General features: G+C 49.1%; 1 protein-coding gene and 1 long non-coding RNA gene across 2 annotated transcripts in view; one reads left to right on the top strand and one right to left on the bottom strand.

Moving 5' to 3' along the window:
* The window catches only part of LOC130291030 (uncharacterized), a 37,088-nt gene extending 33,732 nt beyond the window's left edge, over nt 1–3,356 (bottom strand). Inside the window, exon 1 of the long non-coding RNA XR_008847771.1 lies at nt 3,234–3,356. This is a non-coding gene — a long non-coding RNA (uncharacterized LOC130291030). The remainder of the gene's footprint in view (nt 1–3,233) is intronic.
* Nucleotides 3,357–3,538: 182 nt separating this feature from the next.
* WDR44 (WD repeat domain 44) overlaps nt 3,539–17,773 on the top strand; it is a 131,539-nt gene continuing 117,304 nt past the window's right edge. The window contains exon 1 of the mRNA XM_056539361.1: nt 3,539–3,763. Within this exon, the coding sequence (XP_056395336.1) occupies nt 3,690–3,763 (74 nt within the window). The 5' untranslated portion in view covers nt 3,539–3,689. The remainder of the gene's footprint in view (nt 3,764–17,773) is intronic.

Genomic DNA, 17,773 nt, shown 5'->3' with positions numbered 1-17,773 from the left:
TATAGATGAGCGAACTAACAGTAAATTAGATTCATCACAAACTTCTCGGCAGTTGATGACTTATCCTGGAGAAATGAGTTCAGCTTTCAGGTGTTCCGGTTGGCTGGAGACTCTCTCCTAGGACTGTATCAACCTTTTCCAGCCCATCGGAGGACCGGAAAGCTGAACTAATTTATGCAGGATAAGTCATCAACTGCCGAGCCGAGAAGTTCATGACGAATGGAATTTATTGTAAGTTCGCTCATCCCTATTAACTAATACTACATAATGTACATATGTCTATATCTACATTAGGCCTGTATCATTTACAGTAAAACCAGTCCACAAATGTCTATAATGTCTAATGTTTTCTTGTGTCCATGTGCTCAGGATACTATACTGGCCAGAAGGTAGTCCTTTTAACTAACAGCACACGTACAGTAAAAAGGTAACACTAATGTCTAAAGTTGTCTAGTGATGTATATAGAGTTCTGGGGGGGAAGTGTGTCCACCAAGGGACCCCAGTAGCCAAGGCATTGGGTAGATAGCCTCCAGCAACCCAATCCGTTCATCGTCATGTATAATGTATTAGAGTCATACCCTTAAAACAGTTATAAGGTTAACAAGTCTTCATATACCGTATTTATCGGGGTATACCACGCACCGGCCTATAACACGCACCCTCATTTTACCAAGGATATTTGGGTAAAAAAAGTCGCTGCCCGCTTCTCTCCCCTGCCTTTCCTGGGGTCTAGAGCGCTGCTGCCGGCCCTTCTCACCCCCTGGCTATCGGCGCCGCTGCCCGTTCTGTCCCCCTGACTATCGGTGCTGGCGCCCCATTGCCGGCGCCGATAGCCAGGGGGAGAGAAGGGCAGCAGCACCCATTGCCTCCCCCCATCCCCGGTGGCATAATTACCTGGGTCGGGTCCGCGCTGCTGCAGGCGCGGCGCGGCGCATGACATCAGTGCGCTGCGCCATGCAGCGCATAGCAACGACGCCAGGGACGCACGCCGGAGGCCTGCAGCAGCGCGGACCCGACCCAGGTAATTATGCCACCGGGGATGGGGGGAGGCAACGGGGCAGCGGCGCCAGGAATGGGTGCCGCTGCCCTTTCTCTCCCCCTGGCTGTCGGCGCCACTTCTCTCCCCCTGGCTATCGGCGCCGGCACCGATAGTCAGGGGGACAGAACGGGCAGCGGCGCCGATAGCCAGGGGGAGAGAAGGGCCGGCAGCAGCGATCTAGACCCCAGGAAAGGCAGGGGGAGAGAAGCGGGCAGCGACGGCCTCTCTCCCCCTGCCTTTCCTGGGGGTGTATCGGCGTATAACACGCACATAGACTTTAGGCTAAAAATTTTAGCCTAAAAAGTGCGTGTTATACGCCGATAAATACGGTAGTTCAGAGCGTGTATGGACTCTTTATATTCATCCAATTACTAATTTCAGACCTGGATATGGGGGTTGTTTGAAATGCCCCAGGAACTGTCTGTGGTCATTCCAGTACTCCGCCCTCAAGGACTGGGCGTCGAGGGAGACTTCATTAACCCCTTAAGGACGCAGGGTTTTTCCATTTTTATTTTTTCCTCATCACCTTCTAAAAGTCACGCTTTCAATTTTGCACATGAAATTCCATATGATGGCTTATTTTTTGTGCCACCAATTCTACTTCGCAGTGACAGTCATTTTACTCAAAAATCCACGGCGAAATGGAAAAAAAATTCATTGTGCGACAAAATTGAAGAAAAAATGTCATTTTGTAACTTTTGGGGGCTTCCGTTTCTACGCAGTGCATTTTTCGGTAAAAATGACACCTTATCTATATTCTGTAGGTCCATACGGTTAAAATGATCCCCTACCTATATAGGTTGGATATTGTCGTACTTCGGAAAAAAAATCATAACTACATGCAGGAAAATTCATATGTTAAAAAATGTCATCTTCTGACCCCTATACCTTTTTTATTTGTCCACGTATGGGCCGGTATGAGGAATAATTTTTTGCGCCGTGTTCTGAAGTTTTTATCGGTACCATTTTTGTATTGATCGGACTTTTTGATCGCTTTTTATTAATTTTTTCATGATATAAAAAGTGACCAACAATACACTATTTTGGCCTTTGGGATTTTTTTGCGCGCACGCCATTGTCCATGCTATTTAATTAACGATATATTTTTATAGTTCGAAAATTTTCGCACGCGGCGATACCACATATGTTTATTTTTATTTACAGTTTTTTTTATGGAAAAAGGGGGGTGATTCAAACTTTTATTAGGGAAGGGGTTAAATTACCTTTGTTAACTTTTTTTTTTTGCAGTGTTATAGCTCCCATAGGGTGCTATAGCACTGCACACACTGATCTCCTATGCTGATCCCTGCAAAGCCATAGCTTTGCAAGGATCAGTCAGATATGGGCTTGATTGCTCAATCCTGTAGCTCAGGCTTGGAGCAATCAATCCCCGATCGGACGCCGCGAAGAGAGGTAAGGAGACCTCCGCCTGCATCCCAGCTGATCGGAACATCGCAATGATTTTATCGTGATGTCCCGATCAGCCCGACTGAGCTGCCGGGAAGCGTTTACTTTTGTTTTCAGACGCGGCGTGACCCCGTTTTTCACACCGGGTCCGGGCGTATTCCAGTATGGAATGGTGTGTCCCCGTACATTTCTCCTGCCCTGTCAGGCAGGAGACCCCCCCCCCCCCCCTAATAGTGTAACCCTTATTGTATATATGTTTGTATTCCTAGTGTATTGTTGCTTTAAATATTCTACCATGTGCTTGTTACCCAGGAGGCACCGGTGACCCCCAAGCTCCTAGCTCATTGCTATTCCTGCTGAGGTCCAGTGCAGTCGTCTCAGTGTGTCCGGAGCATTGGAGGCCTAAAGTCTGCAGCCACCTGTCATCTTCATGTCAACTGTCAAATCAGTCAAGTCTTCTATATAGTCACGTGTCCTGCACTGAAGTGTCTCTACATACTGCAAGTCCCAGCAAGCCTGCGAGGTCCCCCTGTGTCACCTCCTTGGGATATTGGCTGTACTGTATATACTGTATCACCTGTCTACCCACAGTAAATCTACCGTTGTCCATAACTTGGTGTCAGTGACTTCATTGCCCCGTGCCCAGCCCAGGACCAGCGGTATTACCTTCGGGTCGTTAAGGCTAAACCACCCCCTGGCGTCACGACAAGAAGGGGTTAATAACGTGTCTTGCATTGTACCCCCGCACACCACACTGCCCCCTCATGTAGAACACACACTGCTTACTATGCCCCCTTCTGCTTCCTAGACTGCTCTTCCACACAGACTCCCCTCCTCCGGTTCTCGGCTCCACCACTCCGGTAATGCGCCATATTATGTGTTTTGCGGCACATCACAGGCAGCACAGCGCTCACTCCCCGCGGTTGTCATGTCAGTTTCTAATTTCCCTCCACTACTGTTCCTTACTTAGAGCCGCAGTGAGTACAGACCCCTCCCACTTCCAGACCAGTCACATGACCTAAGGCCACGTGACCTGCCAGGCGCAACTCTAGCTACTCCCCAGCGTGAAATCTCGCGATATCTGTGGTGTTTGTGTGTGGATGTGCCGGGCCCGTCTCTCCTGTCTGGCTCGGCCTGTCAGCAGGAGCCTGTATGTTGGGCCGGTCACTACCCCCGGGGAGCTGCGCCCAGTGAGGCCTCTCTGCTCCGCACACCGGAGCCCGTCCTGTGGGGCTCTCCGCCATGGCGTCCGATAGTGACACGGAGGAGTTCTTCGATGCTCCTGAGGATGTGAATCTATCCTGCTCCCCAGCTGTGTGAGTGTGACACGTCTGCTGTATACTACTGTATATATATACACTGTACCGACACCTCTCCTGTATATATACTTCATGTCTTCTGTTTATAATGTACTGACATGTTGGCTGTGTATAGTGTTCATATACTTTACACCATGTCTCCTGTATATATAGTGTATACCCTGACACCTCTCCTATATATAATGTATACCCTGACACCTCTCCTATATACTGTATATTTAGTGTATACCCTCACACCTTTTCTGTGTATATATAGTGTATACCCTCACACCTCTCCTATATATAATGTATACCCTGACACCTCTCCTATATACTGTATATTTAGTGTATACCCTCACACCTTTTCTGTGTATATATAGTGTATACCCTCACACCTCTCCTATATATAATATTTACCCTGACACCTCTCCTGTATATATACTTCATGTCTTCTGTTTATAATGTACGGACATATCTGCTGTATATAGTGTTCATATACTTTACACCATGTCTCCTGTATATATAGTGTATACCCTCACACCTCTCCTATATATAATATATACCCTGACACCTCTCCTGTGTATATAGTGTATACCCTCACACATCTCATATATATATAATATATACCCTCACACCTCTCCTATATATAATATTTACCCTGACACCTCTCCTGTATATATACTTCATGTCTTCTGTTTATAATGTACGGACATATCTGCTGTATATAGTGTTCATATACTTTACACCATGTCTCCTGTATATATAGTGTATACCCTCACACCTCTCCTATATATAATATATACCCTGACACCTCTCCTGTGTATATAGTGTATACCCTCACACATCTCATATATATATAATATATACCCTCACACCTCTCCTATATATAATATTTACCCTGACACCTCTCCTGTATATATACTTCATGTCTTCTGTTTATAATGTACGGACATATCTGCTGTATATAGTGTTCATATACTTTACACCATGTCTCCTGTATATATAGTGTATACCCTCACACCTCTCCTATATATAATATATACCCTGACACCTCTCCTGTGTATATAGTGTATACCCTCACACATCTCATATATATAATATATACCCTGACACCTCTCCTATATACTGTATATTTAGTGTATACCCTCACACCTTTTCTGTGTATATATAGTGTATACCCTCACACCTCTCCTATATATAATATTTACCCTGACACCTCTCCTGTATATATACTTCATGTCTTCTGTTTATAATGTACTGACATATCTGCTGTATATAGTGTTCATATACTTTACACCATGTCTCCTGTATATATATAGTGTATACCCTCACACCTCTCCTATATATAATGTATACCCTGACACCTCTCCTGTATACAGTGTGTATATACCCTGACACCTCTCCTGTATACAGTGTGTATATACCCTGACACCTCTCCTGTATACAGTGTGTGTATATACCCTGACACCTCTCCTGTATACAGTGTGTGTATATACCCTGACACCTCTCCTGTATACAGTGTGTGTATATACCCTGACACCTCTCCTGTATACAGTGTGTGTATATACCCTGACACCTCTCCTGTATACAGTGTGTGTATATACCCTGACACCTCTCCTGTATACAGTGTGTGTATATACCCTGACACCTCTCCTGTATACAGTGTGTGTATATACCCTGACACCTCTCCTGTATACAGTGTGTGTATATACCCTGACACCTCTCCTGTATACAGTGTGTGTATATACCCTGACACCTCTCCTGTATACAGTGTGTGTATATACCCTGACACCTCTCCTGTATACAGTGTGTGTATATACCCTGACACCTCTCCTGTATACAGTGTGTGTATATACCCTGACACCTCTCCTGTATACAGTGTGTGTATATACCCTGACACCTCTCCTGTATACAGTGTGTGTATATACCCTGACACCTCTCCTGTATACAGTGTGTGTGTATACCCTCACACCTCTCCTGTATACAGTGTGTGTGTATACCCTCACACCTCTCCTGTATATAGTGTGTGTGTGTATGCCCTCACACCTCTCCTGTATACAGTGTGTGTATGCCCTCACACCTCTCCTGTATACAGTGTGTGTGTATGCCCTCACACCTCTCCTGTATACAGTGTGTGTGTATGCCCTCACACCTCTCCTGTATACAGTGTGTGTGTATGCCCTCACACCTCTCCTGTATACAGTGTGTGTGTATGCCCTCACACCTCTCCTGTATACAGTGTGTGTATGCCCTCACACCTCTCCTGTATACAGTGTGTGTGTATGCCCTCACACCCCTCCTGTATACAGTGTGTGTGTATGCCCTCACACCCCTCCTGTATACAGTGTGTGTGTATGCCCTGACACCCCTCCTGTATACAGTGTGTGTGTGTATGCCCTGACACCCCTCCTGTATACAGTGTGTGTGTGTATGCCCTGACACCCCTCCTGTATACAGTGTGTGTGTGTATGCCCTGACACCCCTCCTGTATACAGTGTGTGTGTGTATGCCCTGACACCCCTCCTGTATACAGTGTGTGTGTGTATGCCCTGACACCCCTCCTGTATACAGTGTGTGTGTATGCCCTGACACCCCTCCTGTATACAGTGTGTGTGTGTATGCCCTGACACCCCTCCTGTATACAGTGTGTGTGTGTATGCCCTGACACCCCTCCTGTATACAGTGTGTGTGTGTGTATGCCCTGACACCCCTCCTGTATACAGTGTGTGTGTGTGTATGCCCTGACACCCCTCCTGTATACAGTGTGTGTGTGTGTATGCCCTGACACCCCTCCTGTATACAGTGTGTGTGTGTATGCCCTGACACCCCTCCTGTATACAGTGTGTGTGTGTATGCCCTGACACCCCTCCTGTATACAGTGTGTGTGTGTATGCCCTGACACCCCTCCTGTATACAGTGTGTGTGTGTATGCCCTGACACCCCTCCTGTATACAGTGTGTGTGTATGCCCTGACACCCCTCCTGTATACAGTGTGTGTGTATGCCCTGACACCCCTCCTGTATACAGTGTGTGTGTATGCCCTGACACCCCTCCTGTATACAGTGTGTGTGTATGCCCTGACACCCCTCCTGTATACAGTGTGTGTGTATGTGTGTGTATGCCCTGACACCTCTCCTGTATACAGTGTGTGTGTGTGTGTGTATACCCTGACACCTCTCCTGTATACAGTGTGTGTGTGTGTGTGTGTATACCCTGACACCTCTCCTGTATACAGTGTGTTTGTGTATACCCTGACACCTCTCCTGTATACAGTGTGTGTGTGTGTGTGTATGCCCTGACACCCCTCCTGTATACAGTGTGTGTATGCCCTGACACCCCTCCTGTATACAGTGTGTGTATGCCCTGACACCTCTCCTGTATACAGTGTGTGTGTGTGTGTGTATACCCTGACACCCCTCCTGTATACAGTGTGTGTATGCCCTGACACCTCTCCTGTATACAGTGTGTGTGTATACCCTGACACCTCTCCTGTATACAGTGTGTGTATGCCCTGACACCTCTCCTGTATACTGTGTGTGTGTATACCCTGACACCTCTCCTGTATACAGTGTGTGTGTGTGTATACCCTGACACCTCTCCTGTATACAGTGTGTGTATGCCCTGACACCTCTCCTGTATACTGTGTGTGTGTATACCCTGACACCTCTCCTGTATACTGTGTGTGTGTATACCCTGACACCTCTCCTGTATACAGTGTGTGTGTGTATACCCTGACACCTCTCCTGTATACAGTGTGTGTGTGTATACCCTGACACCTCTCCTGTATACAGTGTGTGTGTGTATATACCCTGACACCTCTCCTGTATACAGTGTGTGTGTGTATACCCTGACACCTCTCCTGTATACAGTGTGTGTGTGTATACCCTGACACCTCTCCTGTATACAGTGTGTGTGTGTATACCCTGACACCTCTCCTGTATACAGTGTGTGTGTGTATACCCTGACACCTCTCCTGTATACAGTGTGTGTGTGTATACCCTGACACCTCTCCTGCATACAGTGTGTGTGTGTATACCCTGACACCTCTCCTGTATACAGTGTGTGTGTGTATACCCTGACACCTCTCCTGTATACAGTGTGTGTGTGTATACCCTGACACCTCTCCTGTATACAGTGTGTGTGTGTATACCCTGACACCTCTCCTGTATACAGTGTGTGTGTGTATACCCTGACACCTCTCCTGTATACAGTGTGTGTGTGTATACCCTGACACCTCTCCTGTATACAGTGTGTGTGTGTGTATACCCTGACACCTCTCCTGTATACAGTGTGTGTGTGTATACCCTGACACCTCTCCTGTATACAGTGTGTGTGTGTATACCCTGACACCTCTCCTGTATACAGTGTGTGTGTGTATACCCTGACACCTCTCCTGTATACAGTGTGTGTGTGTATACCCTGACACCTCTCCTGTATACAGTGTGTGTGTGTATACCCTGACACCTCTCCTGTATACAGTGTGTGTGTGTGTGTGTGTGTGTGTGTGTGTATGCCCTGACACCCCTCCTGTATACAGTGTGTGTATGCCCTGACACCTCTCCTGTATACTGTGTGTGTATACCCTGACACCTCTCCTGTATACAGTGTGTGTGTGTGTGTATATATACCCTGAAACCTCTCCTGTATACAGTGTGTGTGTATATATACCCTGAAACCTCTCCTGTATACAGTGTGTGTGTATACCCTGACACCTCTCCTGTATACAGTGTGTGTGTGTATACCCTGACACCTCTCCTGTATACAGTGTGTGTGTGTATACCCTGACACCTCTCCTGTATACAGTGTGTGTGTATACCCTGACACCTCTCCTGTATACAGTGTGTGTGTGTATACCCTGACACCTCTCCTGTATACAGTGTGTGTGTGTATACCCTGACACCTCTCCTGTATACAGTGTGTGTGTGTATACCCTGACACCTCTCCTGTATACAGTGTGTGTGTGTGTATACCCTGACACCTCTCCTGTATACAGTGTGTGTGTGTGTATACCCTGACACCTCTCCTGTATACAGTGTGTGTGTGTGTATACCCTGACACCTCTCCTGTATACAGTGTGTGTGTGTGTATACCCTGACACCTCTCCTGTATACAGTGTGTGTGTGTGTATACCCTGACACCTCTCCTGTATACAGTGTGTGTGTGTATACCCTGACACCTCTCCTGTATACAGTGTGTGTGTGTATACCCTGACACCTCTCCTGTATACAGTGTGTGTGTGTATACCCTGACACCTCTCCTGTATACAGTGTGTGTGTGTATACCCTGACACCTCTCCTGTATACAGTGTGTGTGTGTGTATACCCTGACACCTCTCCTGTATACAGTGTGTGTGTGTATACCCTGACACCTCTCCTGTATACAGTGTGTGTGTGTATACCCTGACACCTCTCCTGTATACAGTGTGTGTGTGTGTATACCCTGACACCTCTTCTGTATACAGTGTGTGTGTGTGTATACCCTGACACCTCTTCTGTATACAGTGTGTGTGTGTATACCCTGACACCTCTCGTGTATACCCTGACACCTCTCGTGTATACCCTGATACCTCTCCTGTATACAGTGTGTGTGTGTATACCCTGACACCTCTCCTGTATACAGTGTGTGTGTGTGTATACCCTGACACCTCTCCTGTATACAGTGTGTGTGTGTATACCCTGACACCTCTCCTGTATACAGAGTGTGTGTGTGTGTGTGTGTGTATGCCCTGACACCCCTCCTGTATACAGTGTGTGTATGCCCTGACACCCCTCCTGTATACAGTGTGTGTGTGTGTGTGTGTGTGTATATATACCCTGACACCTCTCCTGTATACAGTGTGTGTGTGTGTGTGTGTGTGTGTGTATGTGTATGCCCTGACACCCCTCCTGTATACAGTGTGTGTGTATGCCCTGACACCCCTCCTGTATACAGTGTGTGCGTATGCCCTGACACCCCTCCTGTATACAGTGTGTGTGTGTGTGTGTATACCCTGACACCTCTCCTGTATACAGTGTGTGTGTGTATACCCTGACACCTCTCCTGTATACAGTGTGTGTGTGTATACCCTGACACCTCTCCTGTATACAGTGTGTGTGTGTATACCCTGACACCTCTCCTGTATACAGTGTGTGTGTGTGTATACCCTGACACCTCTCCTGTATACAGTGTGTGTGTGTATACCCTGACACCTCTCCTGTATACAGTGTGTGTGTGTATACCCTGACACCTCTCCTGTATACAGTGTGTGTGTGTATACCCTGACACCTCTTCTGTATACAGTGTGTGTGTGTATACCCTGACACCTCTCGTGTATACCCTGACACCTCTCGTGTATACCCTGATACCTCTCCTGTATACAGTGTGTGTGTGTATACCCTGACACCTCTCCTGTATACAGTGTGTGTGTGTATACCCTGACACCTCTCCTGTATACAGTGTGTGTGTGTATACCCTGACACCTCTCCTGTATACAGTGTGTGTGTGTATACCCTGACACCTCTCCTGTATACAGAGTGTGTGTGTGTGTGTGTGTGTGTGTATGCCCTGACACCCCTCCTGTATACAGTGTGTGTATGCCCTGACACCCCTCCTGTATACAGTGTGTGTGTGTGTGTATATATACCCTGACACCTCTCCTGTATACTGTGTGTGTGTATACCCTGACACTAAAGATGAGCGAACTTACAGTAAATTCGATTCGTCACAAACTTTTCGGCTCGGTAGTTGATACCTTTTCCTGCATAAATTAGTTCAGCTTTCAGGTGCTCCGGTGGGCTGGAAAAGGTGGATACATTCCTAGGAAAGAGTCTCCTAGGATTGTATCCACCTTTTCCAGCCCACGGGAGCACCTGAAAGCTGAACTAATTTATGCAGGAAAAGGTATCAACTACCGAGCCGAGAAGTTCGTGACGAATCGAATTTACTGTAAGTTCGCTCATCTCTACCTGACACCTCTCCTGTATATAGTGTGTGTATATATCCTCACACCTCTCCTGTATACAGTGTGTATATACCCTGACACCTCTCCTGTGTGTGTGTATATATATATATATATATATATATATATATATATATATATATATATATATATGTAAAAAGCCTAATTGGCTGCATTTGTGGGAGTGGCGTGGGGTATATAAACTCCCCTCTCCCTCAGGTAGGGGCGTATGACTCGTGGGCGGTATTTCTCTTGCAGGATACCGTGTTAGGGCGTACGTCTCGGAGGTGTCAGTTGTTTGCAGTGGGTCGCAGTTATTTCGTGTTTCGTGTTTCAGGTCGGTAAGTATTCACTCCTGCCGCAGGCCCAGGCCCCTGTGCCGGTTACCCGCCTGCCACCTGCTCGCTGCCGCTCTGGGGGAGCACTGCTCCTGCGGGTCGCGCGGCCCGTCCTCTCCTGTCGGCTGTCAGCACCCGCTCGGCTGGCCGGGGGGGGAACGGGTTGTTGGGCCCTGCACTACGGCGTTCTCCCCGGTGTTGCGCTTCCGGGTGTGGGTGGGGGACCTCCCTGGTTCAGCCGCGCCGCCGCCGCTCGTCGGCCCGGCCGCTCCGTCCGGGCCTGGTGCCCCGCTTCCACGCCATCTCCTGCCGTGCGCTGGCTGGGCGGGGCTTCTGGCTCGGGGGGGGCGGGGTTTCAGTGACGGCGTCGTCCGGCGCCGCGGCGCTGCCGCTGCTCAGCCGTGGGACGCTGCCGCTGACGGCCTCCACACAAACGGCCCCGGCCATAGGGGAGGGGTTTCCCAGGACCTGCAATACAGTCCCGCTCCCCTTCGCCGCTCGGCTGGGGGGGGGGGGGGTCGATTCGTTTTCAGTTAGAGCCACGCACGGAGGCCACAGCTTCCCTCCAGTGGCACGTAGGCCCTACTAATCACGCCGGATTTCTCCAGGGGGCAGCGACTCTTTCCCACCACTGCTCCAGCCCCCCTTCCCCCCCCCCCCCCCCTCGTTTTCACATACAAGGTGGGCACATGGCAGGAGTCGCCAGGCCCAGCAGGTCCTGGTTGCCAGGGGGAAGGGGTGTCAAGGGAGCGGGGTTGGGAGCTGCTTGTCACCACTACGGCACGGAACTTGTTTGCTTGATGTCACTGTATACATATATGTAGCTTGACGGCCGGTGGCTCGTCAACGTTGGCAGTCACGGTCAGTCAGGGTGCTTCCTGCCTCATCACGTTTTGCTTGCTCCACAGGGTACCAGGTGGTCGGATTGTGTCCGTATTCCCGTATACATCTCATACAGCTTTCAGTTTGAGGTACTTACAGAATCAATATTAGAGAGGGGAACCGTATGTTCTCCCCCCGTCTATCACTCCATATTCATCCCGTACATTTACGCAGTCACGAGCACTCCCGCCACCGGTTAGGACGCTGCTACTGACACGTCTTCAGAGCCACGTGCGTCACCACACTCACGTCAATCGGCCCCAGCCTGACTCAATTTCAGTTGGGGCTTGACGACATGGTTATTTCTGACTCTTCTTCAGAACGACTCGACATCACTCATAGGCAGAGGATCACCTGCGTCTGACTCATCTTCAGTGGGGTCCTCTGCGTATGCTGTTCTGACTCTTCTTCAGCGCAACAGCATACATTTAGCCTCAGTTTCAGTATCACACTTTCCTCCATCACGCCTTTTCGGTCGGTCACATTCATGTGTAATTAATCTTTCCCTTAAATATCCACAGCTGGAAGCCATTACCGTGCGGTCAGTACTCCCGGTGTTGGAAGCTTTTCAGGAAATTCAGCAGGTCAGTTCCCTCCTGTAGCCAGGAGAACGGAAAAAAAAAAAAAAAAACTGTGTACAGAGAGTATACATACATATATAGGGAGGGCATATATATATATATATATATATATATATATATATATTTTTTTTTTTCACTAGTCATTTTTTATTGTTCTCTTTCCCTCTTATTCTTGCCGGCACCCTTCTATGGCCCGGACAGGTTGCCAGCAGCATGTCTCAGCCAGCGGATATCGAGGAGGCACTCTCGGTTCCTGAGACTCCTGCCAGGGCCTCGGACCGAGGCAGCTTGCCCTCGTACAGGTCCTGGACCATCCCCAGGCTAATGGAAGAGTTGAGAAGGAGGGGTGTCCCCTTTCCGGCCTCAGCTAGGAAGGGCGAGTTATTCAACTTGCTGAATGCTGACCAAGCCCCCCGGGGTAGCCAGGCTGCGGCCCAGGATCAAGTCTCAAGCGCCTCCTTGTCTCAGCTTCACACGATGATGACTGAGGTGCTTACGACGGTGTCAGGTTTCAAGGCTAGGCTAGACCTAATGGAACTCTCCAGGAGCGACGTAGCAGTCCCGACCGCAGCGTCGCCCACGGCTTCTACCTCTCAGGCCACGCCTTCAGGTATGCCACATCCTCCACCGATCATCACGCCCGCACATTTCATCCCGGCAGCCATAAAAAAGGACATCCTTGAGGGAAAAGAGGTCAACCTCGCCTCTCTGCTAATTGCCACCACGGACGTACATGATACCAAAACCGTTGCCTGCGGGGAGCTGGCGGTCACGTTCAAAAGCAAGGACGCTAGGCTCAGCAGGAAGTTGAGTGTCACTGAGTTTGTGCTGGCATTTGGACTATTCAGGGACGTACTCTGTTCAGTCAGCCCTGGCCGCAGGGAGGAGTTGGACCTGTACTTACACAGGGTTGTGCAGATGGCGTACAAGTACGGGGGCACCACGTTCTACGAGTACCACAAGTCTTTTTCAGCAAAAGTAGCAGCCGCATACGCGCAGTTCGGCTACGTCACCAACTGGGGGTCCATAGACACGGAGCTATACTGCGAACATTTCGCGGGTCTGAAAGCCCCCTCCTGCACCGCATGCGGGGTGACCACGCATTCCTCCAGCTGGTGCCCGCAGGTCAGCAACCCAGGGGAACCCAGCACCAGTAGGAGCCTGAACGCCTTCACCCCTCCAGCTCCAAGGAACGTGGCCGCCCTAGATAGGCTCGGTAGACCAGTGAGGTACCTGGGCAAGACCCAGATCTGCAATAACTTCAATCTTTCCTCCTGCGTGTACAGCAATTGCAGACTACTACACGTGTGTTTCATTTGTTTCAGGGCTCACCCCAGCTCTATCTGCTCCCAGAAGGGCCCTCAGGCATGACTAGGCGTGGTACAGGTCCAGGTCCTCGCACAGGTCCTAGCTGGTCATCCTGAGCCCGACTGGGTGAGATGGCTGGTGGCGGGTTTCTGCGATGGGTTCCACACAGGTTTGGTCGCTTTGCCGCAAAGCACGCATGAATGTGGTAACCTGTCGTCAGCCCTTTCCGAGCCAGAGATCGTGTCCGGGCTAATCCAGCAGGAACTGGCAAAAGGTTTCATGATAGGTCCCTTTGATGTTCCCCCTTTTCCATGTTGGAGAGTCAGCCCTCTGGGGCTTGCCACAGGCAAATTTTCCAATAAAAGAAGATTAATCTATGACCTCTCAGCGCCTTATTCCTCCATCATTCCCAGCATCAATGCTTTAATCCCCTCCGACGAGTTCTCCATGAAATATGCTACTATTGACCGAGCCATACAGATTATCCTACAGTTAGGGAGAAACACTTGGTTGTCCAAAGCGGACATAACGGACGCTTTCAAACTACTCCCGATCAGACAAGACCTCTGGCAATGGCACGGTGTCAGGTGGCTGGACAAGTATTATTTCGCAGTTAAGCTCACATTCGGGGCAAAGAGCAGCCCCTGGCTCTTTGACCAACTAGCCACAGCACTGCATTGGGCACTCCAGAACGTGGCTGGCTGCCAGCACGTCATACATTACCTGGATGATTTCTTACTACTCGAACATCCTAGTCTCGCTCCTCTCAACCTCTCTTCACTACTGTCTCTGTTCAAGGAAATCGGGGTCCCAGTGGCACCTCACAAGACGGAGGGCCCCGTCAGGCAACTGGTGTTCTTGGGCGTCATCCTAGACACTGTAAACATGCAGGCTAGGCTTCCCCAGGAGAAACTAGTCAGAACCCGGGAGATGATACACAACCTATCCAGGAGTCGCACAGTAACCAGGGTCGAACTCCAGAGCCTCCTGGGCATGATGGCTTTCGCTATGAGGATCATCCCGCAGGGGAGAGCCTTCATATCCAGACTTTTGGACCTTCTCCCTTCAGTATCGGGTCAGAGGCAGGTCATCCACATCAACAATGAGGCGATGGCTGACCTACTCATGTGGGATCACTTCTTGGAGAGCTGGAACGGTGTCTCTTTCTTCGTTCCCCCTTTATCAGACGGGTCCCCGACTATAGTGTCCGATGCCTCATCGGTTGGCTTCGCAGCCATTTTCGGGAACAAATGGTTAGCCGGCCCCTGGCCAGCTGAGATCCGCAACATTCCCGACTTCACAGTAACTTCAGCCCTGTTTGAAACATTTCCCATCGTAGCCGCCGCTGCTGTCTGGGGAAACTCCTGGGCTAACTCCACAGTTCGATTTCTGTGCGATAATTCCGCTACAGTCGACATTCTCAACAGAGGACGCTCTAGGTCCCCCCACATAATGCGCTTTGTCAGGAGGTTCATTCTGTTGTCTCTCCAGCACAATTTCCATTTTTTGATCGAGCACATAGAAGGTAGGAAGAACTTGGCGGCTGATGCACTCTCTCGGGCTAAATTCGGTGTGTTTTTTCAGGTACAACCAGACGCAGACCGGGTCGGAGTCCCGGTGCCTCCGTTCCAACAACTGCTAACGGACTAGCCAGATACGTCTCCATTGCCAACACTCTAATCAAGAAGTCTTTAGCTCCCAGCACGATCCGGGCTTATGATACCGCTTTGGCGGTTTTCTCCTCCTTCATGCAGGGCTTAGGGCTTTCCCCCACAATCACTTTACACTCTGCCCTAGCTTTTGTTGGTTTTTGCCATTCTTCTTTACACTTATCCCAGAACACCATCAAACTTCACTTAACAGGTCTTCAACACCACAGGTCACTCTCGCACCCTCACACCTCTTCTCTACTCTCTGCTCATCCGATCAAAGCAGCACTCAAGGGCATTTCAGTCTTGTCGCACCCCAAATCTCTTTCTCGCGCACCGGTCACGGGGGATCTTTTCCGGGCCATGTCTTCCTTACTGGACACGCACCCTTTTGGTTTTCACCTCAGCACGGTCATCAAAGCTGCCATACACCTTGCTTTTTACGGCTTCCTTAGACCGGGGGAGTTCACACGCACCGGCTGCCGAGCACCCGGGCCGACCCTGAGCCAGCTATCATCTAACAGGCTAGGTTTCACTTTCACCCTTCCGTCCACCAAAACCTGCAGATGGGGAGCATCCATCAGATATTTCCCCACCTCACATCAGTGGTGCCCAGTCTCATCTCTCACCGACCTCCTCTCAATGCTGTCCGGGCAAGCAGCGGACAGTCCGCTCCTCCCGGTGGCTGGGCATGCTCTGTCTTCCTCCCAGTTTACCAGATACGTCCGCTCCCTAGTCACCATGCTAGGTCATGATCCCGCTGTCATCTCAGGACACTCGTTCAGGATCGGAGCGGCCTCCGCAGCATCCAAACATGATGTCCCAGCTCACATCATTAAGAAGCTAGGCCGCTGGAACTCCAGCTGTTTTGACCGGTACATTCCGGATCCCTCTACCGAAATGGCTAATGTGTTTAAAGTGTTGGCGTTGTGATACAAATAAAATAGAGTTACACCCTACTCTTGACTCTTTGCCCTCTATAGGCGTGCCCTCGGTCGCGGTTATTGGGCACACCTCATCCGCTGTTTTGTATTTCTTAATTCTGTACTAGGTCTACCGGGGTTCCAAGGCTCAGGACGGTAAGTACTCTTGTTCTCCTTTTTCGTATACTTGCTCGTTCGGCCTTTCGAGCCATGACCACAAGTAAAAAGCCTAATTGGCTGCATTTGTGGGAGTGGCGTGGGGTATATAAACTCCCCTCTCCCTCAGGTAGGGGCGTATGACTCGTGGGCGTCACCCACCCAACCCTCCCTTTTTCTATCATAATCCATACATAGGGCATGCCCTCTATAGGCGTGCCCTCGGTCGCGGTTATTGGGCACACCTCATCCGCTGTTTTGTATTTCTTAATTCTGTACTAGGTCTACCGGGGTTCCAAGGCTCAGGACGGTAAGTACTCTTGTTCTCCTTTTTCGTATACTTGCTCGTTCGGCCTTTCGAGCCATGACCACAAATATATAGTGTATATACCCTCACACCTCTCCTGTGTGTGTGTGTGTGTGTGTGTGTATATACCCTGACATATTTTCTGTATACTGACACCTCTCCCGTGTGTATATATAGTGGATACCCTGAAACCTGTCCTACATATTGTGTGTAGATATATATTATAGTATACCCCGACACCTCTCCTGTATACCGTATATATGGTGAATATCATGACACCTTTCCTGTATACAGTTCATATAGTGTATACCCAGACACCTCATGCTCCTAACATGTCTTACCAGTTGTGTACATTACATGTCTCCTGAGTATATACTCCTGTACTGTGCACAGCTCTGTCACATATATATATAGCAACCAATCACATCTCAGCTTTCATTTTACCAGAGCTCCTTCAGATATAAAACATGAGCTGATTGGTTGCTTGGAAAAAATACTCCCTGCGATAAATCAGGACCATTGTGTATAGACTGTACCTTGGCATGTAGATGTGTACACATATATATATATTTATTAGGCCCTCATTTACTTAGAAAATCGGGTTGTAAGTCTATGTTGCTTTCTTACCCGACTGCTTTTTTCCACTGGTATTTATTATTATGTCGCTTCCTGTTTGTCGCACGTGGGTTTTGTTGGTTTTGGTTTCCAACTCCTCTGAGCTGTCGGGAAAAAATCCACAACAATTCAACAAATTCGGGTTGGAAACCTTTATAAATACGTGAGAAAGCTCAGACATGTCGGGTTACGCCCCTTTTTCGGGTTTGGGAGAATCCACATCGGGTCCGTCGGGGAAAAAATGTTGCATCGTGTCACAGACTGGCGCACGATGTCTGCTACATGGCGCAGACAAAGATGCGCCAAAAAAACCTAATAAAAGAAGTCGGGTT

Source organism: Hyla sarda, chromosome 9 (genome assembly GCF_029499605.1).
Source record: "Hyla sarda isolate aHylSar1 chromosome 9, aHylSar1.hap1, whole genome shotgun sequence".
Classification (NCBI taxonomy): Eukaryota; Metazoa; Chordata; class Amphibia; order Anura; family Hylidae; genus Hyla; species Hyla sarda.
This window is presented reverse-complemented; position numbering and strand designations above follow the sequence as displayed.